Source organism: Notechis scutatus, chromosome 14 (assembly GCF_049901735.1).
Source record: "Notechis scutatus isolate UNSWTSFEM ecotype Mainland chromosome 14, rNotScu1.2, whole genome shotgun sequence".
Taxonomy (NCBI): Eukaryota; Metazoa; Chordata; class Lepidosauria; order Squamata; family Elapidae; genus Notechis; species Notechis scutatus.
In genome coordinates this window covers 7973311-7989721 of record NC_142022.1, presented here as the reverse complement: position 1 = coordinate 7989721, position 16411 = coordinate 7973311, and the positions used below count along the sequence as shown (strand labels likewise).

Sequence of the window (16411 nt, the reverse complement as noted above, 5' to 3'; positions counted from 1 at the left end):
AAGGCATCCGGCCAGTAAAACACTCTGCTAGCTCCATTCGATTGCCCAGACTGCGCACCGCAAGAGATTATGGGGTCATTAAACAATGATGATGATGATGGTTATACCTCAAAAGCTCTGTGGGCTGAACGTTTGATTTGTGCAAACGTGAGGTACCCTGCCACAAATATCACTTTCCCTTTTGCAGAAAATTAAGGGGGAACTAAGACTTGCAAGGCTGAAAAATAGTGATTTAAGGCGGGGGGGGGGTCCAAATTTGGCCATTTTTAAGACTTCAGCTGGAATTCTGGGAATTGAAATCAAGTTAGACATCCCTTTTTCTAAGGGGAAATCCTCTCCGGGTTTGCTCAGCCACGCCCGAGACTGAACCCAATCACAAACCAGGATTGTTGGGGAAAATTTGGAAATGTGGATGGAAAGAAGGGGGGAGTCAGGAGGAGCCAAGGATGAAAACATAGAGGGAGGGGGGGGAGGCAGAAATTGGACAAAAATTGCTTGTGGACAAACACATTTATATTTTGAGAGATCAGTTTTATTATTCTGTTTGCTCATCCTGGCCTGGTGTCCCAGCGTTGTATTACAAACAAATATAGTTACACGCAACAAACAGTAGTAGGACGCTGAGTGAAGATTCCTGGTGGGGGGCAGACGGCATCCAGAGTGAGGAGTGGGTTCCTATCCCGTCTCCCCCCTCCCTCCCCCGGAACGGACGTTGATCTATCTGTCCACTTCGCCAAAGACGATATCCTGGGTGCCTGAAGAAGAAAAGACACGGAATAAACTACGTTTCACAACATCTCCGGAGTTGGGAAGCAGCTGTGGGTTAGGAGTTCCGATCCCCATCATCCCTGGCTGGCATGGCAGGTGGGGAGGGAGAACAGGAATTAAGAGGGTCAGCGGTCCCCTCCATCCAGGATTCAGGGAAGAAAACGTGGCTCCCTTTTGCATCCCGTGGCTGATTTTGTAGTGTGGTTTAAGTTACTCCGTGCTGGCTTGGGGATTCTGGGAGTTGTAGTCCACCCCTCTCGAAGTGCCCAAGCAATACTCCATTAAGGTTTTGTAACCCTGGTTTAAGAAAACAGCCTGGTGTACTTTGCGCATCCACGGCGAAGTAAATTATGGTTAGTGCAAGGCTGAATTTGTGGGGGGGGCGTTCGCTCTGAAACTCTTAATTTTTATTCTTTTGGGTCTGTTGTGAGCTGCCCAGCCCCCTCTGAAGTCAGCGGGTGCCAAATTAAAATAAACTGAATTAAATTAGTTCTCCCCCAAGGAACATAGATACTTACCAATGATGGCTACCACATCAGCAAGCATGTGTCCCTTGGACATTTTATCCAAAGAGGCCTGCAAAAAAGGGAGGAGGAAGATTTAGCGCAGGGGTCCACCAAACTTGGCCACTTTAAGACTTGGGGACTTCAACTCCCAGAATTCTGGGAATTGAAGACCACAAGTTGTTGTGGTCCATCGGCAGCCTGGCAGAGATAGCAGCAGAGTCGGACAGTGGGGAGGAACATGGGCCAGTCCGGGAGTCCATGGAGGACTCGGACGAGGGTTCTGCATCCAATACGGAGATGGGGCCAGGGCCATCGGGGAGTTACGCGCCAGCTCCGGAGCCTCCAGAATCTGACAGCAGCGAGGCAGAGGAATAGCGGGAGCCTGTTCCCAGTGTGTGCATGCACAGAGCTGCCCGAAGGCAAGAACAGTTAAGACAAAAGGGGCGACTCGGGAGTAAGGCTTGGAGGTGATCGGCCCTCCCATAAAACATCAAGGAGGAGCAAAGGGACAGGAACCTTTGCAGGAAGCAACTTTGTTCCTACTGGTTGGTTTGAAACCTGAAGCTCCGTGTTGAATTTGTGCTCCATTTTGGCCTCGTAACAACTAATTTGGCAATTTAGTTGTTGGCAGCGTTTCGAGGGAGATAAAGGTGTGTGCTGATCAGACTTATCCCGAAGGACTTTGGCTGATTTCCGTGGGACTATTTACAAACTGTTTCAGACTCATTACGGGCTGGGAATGACTAAAATTCACAGCCGTTGAAATAAAGAAAAAAAGGGGGTTTTGGGGACTAACGTGTGTTTGTTAGTGTCTCCATAAGCCTCGGTCAGAACACAAGCCTTAAAGTGGCCAAGTTTGGAGACCTCTGACTTAGGGGAAAAGGATGTTGGAAAAGAGCATCCTTGGGCTTAAGGAGACGGCTGCTCCGAGGCCAGAAGGAACAATAAACTCACAAAAATATCCTCCAGCCCCCACTTACACTCCTTTCCTGCGTGCAGGTTATCCACGACCATTCCGTTTAGTGACATTTACGACCATTTAGTGACACTTACGACCATTCCGTTTAGTGACATTTCGGGGTCACAACGGCGCTGGAAAAAAAAGTGACTTGGGACTGTCTTTTCACACTTAACGACCGTCGCGGCCTGCCCGTGGTCATCATTGATCGTAATTTGGACGCTTGCAAGTGAACCTCACTTCATTGTTTCTCTCACTCATCGACAGAAAAGCCGGACTCCACTCTGGTCGTAAGTCAAGGACTACCTGCCTTTCCCTCCTGACCCTCATGGAGATATTATTATTTCTCTCTTACCAAGTGTGCAAAGCCAGGTGCTTTAATCTTGCACCGATACGGACGGCTGGTCCCGTCAGAGACCAGGTAGACGCCGAATTCGCCCTGCAAAAACAAGGAAGTGAAAGTCGAAGGGTGGGTGGCTGTTTCATCGAAATCCTCAAACTCGGTTTGTTGTGTGTAAACCACGATGAGCTCGGTTCACATACACACACACACACCGGGCACAAAAGCAAAGCCAACCAAAAGCTGTATTATCCATCGCTTGACTGTTCGGGCTTACGACGGGGACTGAATAAATGGGGACGTTAAGAACCATTCCTCTAAGCGCTGGCCCATTGCAGGATCCCTGTGTTTGTGCGATTGTGGTTGTGAGGTCTCCCCCGCTGGCTTCCCACAAGTAAATTCCCATGGGGGAAGTCGAAAAACGGCAGTTTTGTCAAGTCCCATACGCATCTCGCTTAACGACAACCTGGGAGGGCTGGAATTGCGGTTGTTCAGCGGAGCGGCCCTGTGGTTTTTTTCCCCCGACTTAACACTGTGTCGCTTAACGGTGCGGTGGCCTAGAGATGGAGCTCTTGCCTCACAACCACGAGGCTGTGAGTTCAATCCTAGGTAGGGGCAGATATTTCTTTCTCTGGGCATAATGAGAATATTATCTGCTGCACAAAACTCCTCATCAGCAACAGGAAGAGCCTCCGGCCAGTAAAAACACTCCCTTTCATTCAGTCGCCCAGACTCCACCCCGCAAGGGATTACGGGGCCGTTCAAAGAGGATGATGACCCTGTTGCTTAACGACGGAGTTCCCGATCTCAGTTAGCCTCGTTAAGCGAGGACTCCCTGTAATTTTATGTCATGGTCGTATGACACGTTCACGTCACGTTTCGGTAAAAAAATGGAAAACACAGGGGTACAATACCAAACAGAGAATGCAAAGTTTGAAATCTTTAACAGGAAGATTACAAAAGTATATCTAGGTGGCAAATATAATTTTTTAGCTTCTTGTCGCAGCCACAAAATCGGGCGAAATTTCCACTATAGGCTCTTGTTGTGATATTCTAGATATTTGCTTCCCTTATAGCAGGGGTGTCCAACCTTGGCAACTTTAAGACTTGTGGACTTCAACTCCCAGAATTCCTCAGCCAGCAAAGCTGGCTGAGGAATTCTGGGAGTTGAACTCCACAAGTCTTAAAGTTGCCAAGGTTGGACACCCCTGCCTTATAGTATTATACCTGTATAGATAGCGTGTTTTACACCTATTTTCTGTTTGTGCATCACTACAAACGGGCCTGAGAAATTTCACTCCCAGGAGAGCAAATTAACAAGAGGGCCCCAATTTTGACATTTTTTGGGTGGGGCCTGGGCTGCTTTTTCTATTCTCGTGCTCAGAAAAATGACCATTTCTGCTTCAGGAAAAAAAATATTGAGTCCAAACAGGGTTGCATTTGAGGGTGTCCCGTTCTTGGGGGGAGACCTTGGATTCACGCAAGTGCTACACAAATGCGCAGCACACAAAATTCAGTATTTTACCTTTGGAGCCTCGATGGCGGTGTAAGTGGCCCCAGGCGGCACTTGATAGCCCTCGGTGTAAAGTTTGAAATGATGGATCAGCGCCTCCATGGAGGACTAAGAAGAGGGAGAAAAAAAAAAAGACGGGTTTAAACGTCGCCTCCGGGTGCTTTTGTGGTTTAATGAGGGTGACGCCTAACCAGAAAGAGAATCTTCAGAAGGTTAAGTCACGGCAACGGAAGCCAAGTTTATTGAAACTGAGATGTTTGGTTACTCATCCAAGCAACCTTTTACTAGGTAGGTAGGCAGGGAGGGAGGGAAGGGAAGAAAGGAAAGGAAGGAGGAGGGAAGGAAGGGAAAGGAAGGCAGGGGAGGGAGGGAGGGAGGGAGAAGCGAAAGAAGGAGGGAGGAAAGGAAGGAAGGAAAAAGGGAGGGAAAGGAAGTCAGGTGAGGGAGGGAGAAAGGAAGAAAGGAAAGAAGGAAGAAAGGAAGGGGAGGAAGGAGGGAGGAAGGGAAGGGAGGAAGGAAGGAAGGAAGGAAGGAAGGGAGAAAGGAAAGAAGGAAGAAAGGAAGGGGAGGAAGGAGGGAGGAAGGAAAAGGAGGGAGAGAGGGAAGGGAAGGGAAGGGAAGGGAAGGAGGGAGGAAGGAAGGAAGGAAGGAAGGAAGGAAGGAAGGAAGGAAGGAAGGAAGGAAGGAAGGAAGGAAGGAAGGAAGGAGAGCCCTGGTGGTGCAGTGGTTAGGATGTAGTATTGTAGGCTAATTCTGCCCCCTGCCAGCAGTTCGATCCTGACCGGGCTCAAGGTTGACTCAGCCTTCCGTCCTTCCGAGGTGGGTAAAATGAGGACCCAGATTGTTGCAGGGCAAGAGGCCGACTCTGTAAACCACTTAGAGAGGGCTGTAAAAGCACTGTAAAGTGATATATAAGTCTAAGGGCTATTGCTAGTCCTTCCTTCCTTCCTTCCTTCCTTCCTTCCTTCCTTCCTAATGGTTAGAATGCAGGATTGCAGGCTAACTCTGCCCCCTGCCAGCAGTTCGATCCTGACCGGGCTCACGGTTGACTCAGCCTTCCGTTCTTCCGGAGGTGGTTAAAACGAGGACCCAGATGGTTGAGGACAATATGCCGACTCTATAAACTGCTTAGAGAAGGCTGTAAAAGCAGCCTAAAAGCGGTATATAAAGTCTTATGGCTACTGCCACCCGGTTGGGATTCATCCTTCCTGGTCTTTCCCACCAACGAGAGGGCAAAGATTTTCCGGGAGACCCAACTCTTACCTTCATCTCCGCCCTCTTAGGAGGCGAGACCTTGGCGTCGTCCACTTTGATCTCCCCTTCCGGCATCTTGTTCAGGGCCTGCAAGATGATGCGGAGCGACTGGCGCATCTCTTCTATGCGGCAGAGGTACCTGTGGGGAGGAAGGAAGACGTCTCGGTCCTGAAGGAACGAAACCAGCTCTGGTTTTCCCGGGCAAAGCCCTGCCTAGAGTTAAAAACCATCGCTTCCTCTTCTCCCCACCCCCGGGTCGATCCCATTGTCCCAATGACGAGACGTCCTTTTTTGTTATGGGAACAGGTTGTCTCTCTCACAGCACCTGCAGTGGGGACCTTGACGCTTTTCCAGGCTCTCCCGATTCCCACCTACATTCTTGGCGTTGAATTTCCCCCTTTCTCTCCCCCTCCAGTTCATTGGCAAGTTGAGATAGGTTAGGGTTTCTCCTTCGCAAGGGAACAAGGGCTTTCTGGGCCCTCCGAAGCTTTGCAGCTCACGCTCTGGAATTCTGATACAGGAAGTCCTCGACTTACGACTTACAGTGGAGCCCAAAATGTCCGTCGTGAAGCGAGACACTTGTTAAGGGAATCTCGCTGTCAGGATTCCAGCAGTTGCCCGATTAAATCATGAGCTTCAAGCCCCACTCCCAAAGCTGAAGAGGATTTATTTGAAGTTAACATTCTACATCCTGCACTAACCTGGGCGTAGCCGACTCTGAGATACGTAATTCACTATCTGTCACCCTTGATCCTGCTTCCCCCACCCCTCTGGGTGTATCATCCAACGAAACACGTCCCTAGCCAAGAGTCGTCAATCATGCTCTCCAATTAGATTTTTGCACGGCAGAAGCTGCAGCCATCTAATCGGTCTTCGAAGAAAATATGAATGGAATGTACTTTCGATTCCACGCTGCCGCCTGCCCTTTGAAACTCCCCCCACTTCCTTCTGTTGACAACCATAAAACGTGTGTACAAATGTTTTATCAGTTGACACTCGCCCCGTTTTGCTTTCTTGTCGCAGTGTGTTCAGGGAATCCCTGCAGTCGTTAAGTGAGCCGGGCCTCCCCTTTAGCTTCGCTTGTCAGAAGGTCGCAAAAGGGGATCACGACACGGCAACTGTCGTAAGTACAGGCCAATATTGAATAACCCACTCTTCAAAAACAAAAAAAACCCAGGTATATTAATACTAGGATTATATGTGTGATTAATTAATATAGCAACTATTATAATTATCATGATTGCCGCTTGTATCCAAATGAATTACACCCAGAGGCCACCCTGTTCATGTATTGAGACCGATGTATACTTAAAAAAATAAAAACCCAATAAAACTTGGGAAAATAAAATATAAAAATAGGCACACACCAGTGGCCAGGAGCCTGAATTTGGATCATGTGACCCTGGGGGAGGCCGTGAAGGTCGTAACGGTGAAAAGCACTCCTGGTTTTCCAGTGCCGTTGTAACTTTGAACTAGTCACTAAACGAACCGTTGCAAGCCCAGGACGACCTACCTGTGCTGAAGGCTCCTGGGAATAGGGGAGGGCTGTGTTTCCCCCAAGCTGCAGCCATACCTGTCGTAACAGTCTCCCTTTGATCCAATCGGCACGTCAAACTCCACCTGGTCGTAGGCGTCGTAAGGCTGGGTTTTGCGAAGATCCCACTGGATCCCCGATCCACGAAGCATCACTCCGCTGGTGGGGAGTGGGAAAAGAAGAAATCGATCAACAGCCTGCCTATCTATCTATCTATCTATCTAATTAATTAATTAATTAAATTTAATTTATATTGCTGCCTATTTGCCCATGGCGACTCGAGGCGGCTTACCCAATGTAAAACCATATTTAAAACAAAAAATTAAAACTAAAAAAAAACGATAAAAACAAAAAGAATCAAATAAATTAGTAAAGTAGGAGAAGAGGAGAAGGGGGAGGCGGAGGAAGCCAAAAACTTTACCTAAAGCCACAATTCAGCGCATCTTCCGCGGAAATCACCCCTATATCGATAGTGCGGTTCCTCCAGATCCGATTGTTGGTCAGCATCTGAACAAATAAATCATTCTTAGAAGATTATCTCAGTTAGAAAAGGAGGAAAAACAACCAGCCTCTATTATCCAACCATTTGTAAAACAACGTTTGAAAATCTTTTTGTGTGTGCGTGTCTTTAATGCCAATCTGTCTATTTCTGGACAATCTAAATTTTTAAAAAATGACAAAGTCTTCTTTTTTAGGATGTTTCCTCATTTTCCCCAGTGCTGTGCAAATGCAATTCTTGCTGCTCTCGATACATGTAATCTTTTATCTATAGATCTAAAAGTGAAATACTGCTCACGCATCCTCACAAAATCTACGGAACCGTAAAGCCTAACAAACTTGAAATTTGGCCCGTAGGTTCCTCTTGGCTTCTAGGAAGGATTATTTTTCCAAATGACCCTCAGAGCATTTAGAGTATTTCTATTATTATTATTATTATTATTATTATTATTATTATTATTATTATTATTATTATTATTATTATTATTAATTATTATTAACACGCTCTGATGCTAAGGAGTTCTACTCCCCCTCCCCACCTGGAAAGAAATCTCTTCCAAATGCAAAACACAAGCAGAGGAGTTTCAGTTTTACAGCACCAAGCAGCTTCAGTACAGAACAGTTGAGCTAAGCCACGCCCAGGCTCCTTGCTGTCCCCTTCTTGCTCACACAGCAAAAACTCTTTCAGTTTCCAAACAGCCCTCAACTCTCACCCAGTGACAGGACGCTAGCCAGATGAATACTGATGGATGCTGATAGGCAGAATTTTTCTTTCCTTATTTTCCTCCCCAAAAACTAAGCTGCACCACATAGTTTCATAGCGAACCACGGATATCGAGGTAGTATTAAATATATATTCCCTTTGTCATACTTTTCTGGTACGATGCCTTAACAAAAACATTTCTGGCTTATAATCTCAAGTGCCGCTTTAACCTTTTCCTTTTTCTAACCACGTATGTATTTTTGTCCAATGTTTCTTTGCTTTCGCACATGTCCACCACATTTTCATCTTCAAATGGCACGGCATCCTGTAGTCGGTCCCGTAAAATTAAGGGCATCTTACCCCCCCACCCAACCCCCATCATCACAAAAATCTCCCCCAAACCTGTCTATCAAAGCAGCCTCACCTCCTCCACCTCGTCAACCCGGGCGGAGAAATTCTTCATGAATTCGTAAATGTCATCCATCAATCCCAGCGGCATATCCTGTGAGCAGCGGGGGAAAATAATAATTCCAAAAGAGGTTTGTGTGCAGCTACGGGGTTTTTGCTCCCCAGAACGAGCTGCTTGTGGCCGGGTGTGGCCTGCCACCGTCCCGGGCCTTTTAGCTTTGATTCGGGAAGGCGGCATATCAAGGGTGGCTTTGCCTGGGATCGCAACAACGGACTCAGCCAGGATTGGAAAGGCGTTGCGTTTAAACGAGAGGGCGCGGACACCGGAGCGAGATATCGGAAAGGATGCTGCAAGGCAGAACTGAGGAGGGGTATCTTAGAATGGTTCGCAGGGATTTAGAGGGGGATAAGCTTGCATTAAGCCATGATTCTGACTTCTCTGTCGCAGCTCCCGCCCTCTGGAATGAGATTCTCCTGAGATCTGAACAGCCTTCATTCCACCAAGAATTGAAAGAGGCCCCAAAAATCTGATTCCACCCCCCAGGAAAAAAAAGGTGTGTGTGTGTGTGTAGGTGTGTAAAACCCCCTTTTTGGCAAGGGGTGTGTGTGGGAAACCCTCTTTAAACCACAGTTTCTTTCTAGAGCAATGTTTCTCAACCTTGGCCATTTTTTCAAATGGGTGGACTTCCAACTCCTAGAATTCCCCAGCCAACAGGCTTTAAGAGGGGTGGACTTCAACTCCCAGGGTTCTGTGCTGTCTGGAGAATTCTGGGAATTGAAGTCCCCCCCCCCCTAAAGTTGTCAAGGTTGAGAAACGCAGCTGTCAAGTTCACCTGCTGGTTATGCTGCTGTTTCCAGCCTTTTTCTTCTTTTAAATGTCTTGCGTTCATGTTTTAAGATCATTCATTTACTTTTAATTATATATCGGATGTGTGTGTGTGTGTGTGTGTGTATCTATCTATCTATCTATCTATCTATCTATCTATCTATCTATCCTGTCTGTCTGTCTGTCTGTCTATCTATCTATCTATCTATCTATCTATCTATCTATCTATCCCTGTCTGTCTGTCTGTCTGTCTGTCTATCTATCTATCTATCTATCTATCTATCTATCTATCTATCTATCTATCTATCTATCTATCTATCTATCTATCTATCTCTATCTATCTATCTGTCTGTCTGTCTGTCTGTCTGTCTGTCTGTCTGTCTGTCTGTCTGTCTATATCCCACCTCCAAATCTCACTCCCAGAACGACTCTGGGCAGGAGTTTCTAAATTTCTAAACCGACCACTGAGCATTGGGAAGCGCAGGCATGTCCTAAACCGTCACCGCTGTTTTTCCAGCTCGGCAATTTGAAGAAGGGTGGACTTTCGACTCCCAGAATTCCCCAGCCCGTTTTAAAGTAGCCAAGTTGGAGAGAGAGAAAAAAAAAAAGAAAACACCTGATCATCAGCATCAAAATGACCCTTCGAAGGCACCCAAGCTGTGGGTTGCAAACTCCGGCCTGCGTCCTCCATCCCCCCACATCCTCAATTCCCTTCTCACCTGGTGGACGCCACCTGGCCGGATGTAAGCGGCGTGCATGCGGGCTCCGGATACCCTCTCGTAGAATTCAAACATCTGTAAGAAAGGTGGAGGTTTAGCGGTCTGATTCACAAGCCCGCTCTGTCCCTTCTCTCTTGCTCGCCGGTGAAAAGTTAAAGGTTTCCCCTCGCGCATCCGTGCTAGTCGTTTCCAGCTCTAGGGGGCGCTGCTCATCTCCGTTACAAAGCCGAAGAGGAGCCAGCGCTGTCCGAAGAGACACGTCTCCGTGGTCATGTGGCTGGCAGGACTAAACCCCGAAGGCGCATGGAACACTGTGACCTTCCCACCAAAGGTGGCCCCTATTTTTCTACCAGCATTTTTTTTAAAATTTGCTTTCCAACTGCTAGAAGCTGGGACAAGTTAACGGGAGCTCACTCTGTGACGCGGCGCTGGGGATTCGAACCGCCGACCTTTCTGCTCGACAAGCTCAACGTCTTAGCCACGACTCGCCAGTTACTGGTGTCATGAAACATTCCTAGGTCTGTTTTAGCGGTTGCCATAAAAAAAAAGGGGTGGGGGGAAGGAAGGAAATCTGGAAGAGCAATTTGAAACCGGAAGTACATTCCAACTCTTCTCTTTAAAAGATTATAACTAAACTACCAGAGCTTTTGCCCTCAAATATATATTTAATTGGCGAACGTGATTGATGACACCCAGCCCATAGGAAGGTGCTCAATTGGAGAATCTGGTTGATGGTCTTCTGCAGCGTCCTGTAGGCACGTGTTCATATTTTAGGATTAGATTAGAGTAACAGAGTTGGAAGGGACCTTGTAGGTCATCTAGTCCAACCCTCCCCCCAAGCAGATGATTTGACTGAAAAGTAGCATTTATGTCTGATTTTCAGCAAAACTGCAAATTATTGGTCTGCTAATAACCAGGAGGTTCACTTAACGACAGCTGCAAAAAAAAAGGGTCGTAAAATCATGCTGTCGACGTAGGTGACCTGCTTTACAATTGTCACGAGTTATGACCAGTGATGGGTGTCAAGTCATAAAACATTCCTAGGCCTGTTTTAGTAGTTGCTATTAAAAAAAAGAGGGGCGGGTGGGTGGGAGGGAGGGAGGAAATCTGGAAGAGCAGTGCAGCCGTTTGGAAGCGAAAATACATTCCAACTCTTTATCTTTAAAAGATTGTAACTAAAATACCAAGAGTTTTTGCCCGGGGAATATATTGAATTGGAGAATGTGATTGCCCATCATTGGAGAATCTAATTTATGACACATCCAGGGGGGAAAAGGGGGAAACAGGGTCACAGGGAACTGTAAATTACGTATGCCAGAATTGGCAGGGCCAGTATGTTACCTCTAATGAATCCTTGGAAGTTTTTTGAAGTTTGGAATCATGATTTAATTAGGGTGACTGCTGGAATCCTGACACCTGGCTTCTAAATGGAGGCCGGATCCAGCCCTCCAGCCTACTGGATCACACAGGGGATCCGTAAAATAGATCCAGGAGCTGCTCCAGCAGGGGCTCTTGGGGTGGATTTACCTTTTCTCTCTCCTCAAACAACCAGAAGAAAGGAGTCATGGCCCCGACGTCCAGGGCGTGGGTGGTGATAGCCATGATGTGATTCAGCAACCGCGTGATTTCTCCGAAGAGGACTAGGAAGCAAAAGCCAGGGTTAGCCCCTGAACGGCTTACGACCGCTGCTGCGTCCCCACAGTTACGGGATTAAAATTCGGGCGCTTGGCAACGGGCATCTACAGGTAGACCTTGGGAGGGGGTGCGGTGGCCTAGAGGTGGAGTTCTCGCCTCACAGTCAGGAGGTTGTGAGTTCGATCCTAGGTAGAGCACGATGGGCACGATGAGGGTATTATCTACCGAACAAAACTCCTCATCGGCAACAGGAAGGCATCCGGCCAGTAAAAACACTCACTTCCATTCAGTGGCCCTGACTCCACCTTGCAAGGGATTATGGGGCCGTTAGAAGATGACGGATGGTCTACAGGTAGTCCTTGACTTACAACAGTTCATTTAGTGACCATTCAAAGTTATGATGGCACTGAGAAACGGAACCTCTCTCCGCTTTTCGCAGTTATGATCTTTACAGCATCCCCATGGTTCGGGGATGCTTAGCAATTGATTCCTACTTTGCGACTGTTCTTGTGTCCCAAGGCACCCTTTTGAGACCTTCTCACGAGCCAAATCGACGAGGAAAGCCCGATTCACTTAACAACCAGGTTACTAACTTAACCCCTGCGGCGATTCGCTCAACGACGGTGGCTGGAACGGTCATAAAATGAGGGCAAAACTCAACTTTTAGAAATGTCTCACTTCACCACATAAATTTTGGGCTCAGTTGCGATCGTAAAGTGTATCTACGACCTTTGCTGCGATTGCCGATTGGGACTCTGCCCCCCCTGGAAATATGAAATGCAACATACTGAATATTGAAATCACCTCGTATCCACTGAGCTCTTACGGGCGCTTGGATATTCAGCAGCTTCTCGACAGCTAGAGAGTAGGCCTGTTCGTTGCACATCATGGAAACGTAATCCAGTCGGTCAAAATACGGCAGGGCCTGTGACACACACACAAAAAAAAACTCCAGGAAATCCTTTTTTAAGAATCCAGATTCTGTCAGGCTTTCGGGATTCTGCCTATTACGGCTTCTGAGCCTTAAATCCATAAAATGCATAAACTTGGTTGCATTTTGTTTTTGTTTTCAATTTTTATGCACTCCCCCCCACACCCCAGTGGTCTTCTCCACCAGGAGCTGGACTAGATGACCTACAAGGTCCCTTCCAACTTTGTTAATCTACCTTTGTTTTGTTTTTGTATCTCTTTCCCTCTTTTTTTGGGGGGGGGGGCTTAGTTTGTAATTTTAAATTTTTGAATAAAGTCAAAAACTTAATTGTTGAAAAAAAAAATCCGATAAATTCAAGTTACAGTCAAACTTAGGAGTCCGTTTTTAGGTCTGGCCTCCCTCGGAGGGCTGTTGTTCAAACCAGCCAGTTTGCCATCCCTGCAGCTTTGCCTCTTGATCAGAGGGACACAGGGATTTAAAAAAAAAAAAACTATCAGGTTTCATGGGTTAAAAAGGTTTCTGGGTATTGTGGATCCCGTACTGAACAGGGGGGGGGTTGGGCTAAATGACCTCGAGGGGTCCCTTCTGGGATTTGAAATTATATTTGAAGTGGAGCCGCAGCCCCCTTGTGAGAATCGCTTGGTGGTGATTGTGGGGTGGTTGCGAGAAACCCCAACGATGGCGTGAACAGAAGAGATATATATATGTTACTAGATATATTACTAGATATATTGCTTACTTATTAGAGATATTATATATTATTATATATAATATATATATAATATATATATATTACTTGCTTCTTACCTGGAGGTAGGTCTTGTATTCTATGAGCTTCTCTGTCCCCCGGTGAAGCAGGCCGATATGGGGGTCACACTTCTTCACGTTCTCCCCGTTCAGCACCATCACCAGGCGCAAAACCCCGTGGGCGGCAGGATGTTGGGGCCCAAAGTTGAGAGTGATGTTAGCCATTCTCCCCACTATGGGATCCCTGTCTGGGAGATCACAGATTACTTAAGAGAGGAGAGGAGAGTTCGAATTCCTTCTTAGGCATGAAAGCCAGCTGGGTGACTTTTGGGCCCATCACCAGGAGACGGTGAGTTCTAGTTCTGCTTAGGCATCAAAGCTGGCTAGGGGATTTTGGGCCCATCACCAGGAGATGGTGAGTTCTAGTTCTGCCTTAGGAATCAAAGCTGGCTGGGTGACTTTGGGCCCATCACCAGAAGACGGTGAGTTCGAATTCCTTCTTAGGCATGAAAGCCAGCTGGGTGACTTTTGGGCCCATCACCAGAAGATGGTGAGTTCTAGTTCTGCTTTAGGCATCAAAGCTGGCTGGGTGACTTTTGGGCCCATCACCAGGAGACGGTGAGTTCTAGTTCCGCCTTAGGAATGAAAGTCGGCTGGGTGACTTTGGGCCCATCACCAGAAGATGGTGAGTTCTAGTTCTGCCTTAGGAATGAAAGCCAGCTGGGTGAATTTGGGCCCATCACCAGGAGACGGTGAGTTCTAGTTCTGCTTAGGCATCAAAGCTGGCTGGGTGACTTTGGGCCCATCACCAGGAGACAGTGAGTTCTAGTTCCGCCTTAGGAATGAAAGTCGGCTGGGTGACTTTGGGCCCATCACCAGAAGATGGTGAGTTCTAGTTCTGGTTTAGGCATCAAAGCCAGCTGGGTAACTTTGGGCCAATCACCAGGAGATGGGGAGTTCTAGTCCTGGCTTTCTAAGTACGAAAGCCGGCTGGATGACATCCTGGTTTGTTGGGGTGCGAATGAAGACCAAAACCCACTAAAGAACTGGCAAGTTCTCACAGTTGTGTGTATCCTAATACAGAAGAGATACTCACTATTCCATGGTGGAGGGGCCCATTTTTCTGTCATTTTGCTGGGATACATGACGGCGCCTTCCATCTCCTTCATAAACTCCACATCGGGTTGCCATTGTTTCCCTCTGAAAGGAGGGAAAAAGGAGAAATGCTTCGCCGTTCCTTGCGCAGCCGTTGCTCATCCTCTTTTCAAAACTAATCCAGGGGACTTTAAGGACAATTTTTTTCCCATTCTTCCTCAGCCAGATCGACTGGATCGGCCCCAATCAATGTGATGCTTTCCCCAGGCTGTGGTGTCAGGGTCACTAGAATCATTCTCCCACCAGCTGGACTTTCTGGCCATTTTTCTAGTTTTTTACTCAGTGTTTGTGTTTTGGGTGTGGGTGGCACATGTAGCTTTCTTTCTGTGCTTTTGACAAGGGTCCATTGTTTTCACAATTCTCATAAGCCACCCATGCTGTTTGAACTGGGTACAAGTTACTTGGGTTACATTACACCTGGCTGCAGAGAAAGTCACACAGTGTCCAATCACAGTTGGCCAATAAAGAATATTCTATTCTCTCATTTCTATTTAATTCTATTCTATTTATTTCTATTTCTATTCTATTCTTTCCTATTCTATTCTTTTATTATTTCTATTCTCGTCTATTCTTTCCTATTCTATTCTACTATTCTATTCTATTATCTTGTCTATTCTTTCCTATTCTATTCTATCCTTTCTATTCTATTCTTTTATTCTTTCTATTCTCTTGTCTATTCTTTCCTATTCTATTCTACTATTCTATTCCTTCTATTCTCTTGTCTATTCTTTCCTATTCTATTCTATTCTTTTATTCTTTCTATTCTCTTGTCTATTCTTTCCTATTCTATTCTACTATTCTATTCTTTCTATTATCTTGTCTATTCTTTCCTATTCTATTCTATTTTCTATTCTATTCTATTCTTTCCTATTCTATTCTATTCTATTCTATATTCTATTCTATTATTCTATTCTTTATTCCATTATCTATTCTATTCTATTCTATTCTTTCCTATTCTATTCTATTCTATTCTATTCTTTCTATTGTTATTTCTCTTCTCTATTCTTTCCTATTCTATTCTATTCTTTCCTATTCTATTCTTCTTTTTTTCCATTATTTCTATTCTATTGTCTATTCTATTCTTGTCTATTCTATTTGCTATGCTATGCTGTCATAAATTTAAAACGGAGAGGAGGGAGGATTTCAGCTCCCACAATTCCCCAGCCAGGAGGTCTTTATCTCCATTGGTCCATATGGAAATCTAGACTCAGACCCGTGTTTTGCAACCTCTGCCACTTTGGTTCGGGAATTCTGGGAGTCGAACACCCATCTTAAACTGCTCAGGTTGAGCAAACATTGCAACACTTTGCATCCTGGATGCATTAAGGTCACCACCTTTTGTGGTTCTCCCTGTACGCTCGGGGGGGGGGGAAATGAGACTTTGCTGCAAATTCCTCCCTTACTGATATCAAGATATCCCTTTTAAGCATCAGGTAGCGCTCCCCCTTTATCAAGCATCAAAGGGGGTGTAACAGCCTCCCATGCCTCTGAGCATGTGCAGAGCGCCCTCCCTTCTTTCCTAACCACCTGTCTACGAAAGCCCTAGGAGGAGGGGAAAAAAAAAACCTTCCTTGGTCCAATGGGGACCTCAATGTGGACTAGAAACCTGATGTATCTCTGGGGGGGGGGGGAGGTTCACCCGGCATCCTCTCCCGAGCAGGGAAGCGATTTCCTGCCCGGAATAGGACTCTCTCCCTCCAGATGGGGTCGAAAAGAGGAAAGATTACCGGCTGGGAGCCGCCCCCAGCGCCCTCCCGGGCAACCAGGATCCTGAAGGTGCCCGCAGCCTCCGCAGAACGCCGAGCGCCGCCATCTTCCCACGCCGGGCGTCAATACACGGGGACGCGCATGCGCCTTAGCCACGCACGACGCTCCGCCGCCGCCATGATGGGTGCGGGCGCCGGAGGGATAAAAGC

The 16411-nt window shown here is 46.7% G+C and overlaps 1 protein-coding gene across 1 annotated transcript; it reads right to left on the bottom strand.

The window, feature by feature from the left end:
• Positions 1–510: 510 nt before the first annotated feature.
• On the bottom strand, positions 511–16337 carry NDUFS2 (NADH:ubiquinone oxidoreductase core subunit S2). The gene is made up of 14 exons (XM_087943505.1): positions 16223–16337; positions 14437–14540; positions 13401–13588; positions 12467–12587; positions 11555–11667; positions 10028–10102; positions 8499–8576; positions 7295–7380; positions 6913–7032; positions 5349–5478; positions 4098–4193; positions 2588–2671; positions 1287–1344; positions 511–755 (listed from the first exon to the last, which is right to left on the bottom strand). The coding sequence occupies exons 1-14, from the start codon at positions 16306–16308 to the stop codon at positions 718–720; spliced, it is 1377 nt and encodes a 458-aa protein (XP_087799631.1). The 5' UTR covers positions 16309–16337; the 3' UTR covers positions 511–717.
• Positions 16338–16411: the final 74 nt, after the last annotated feature.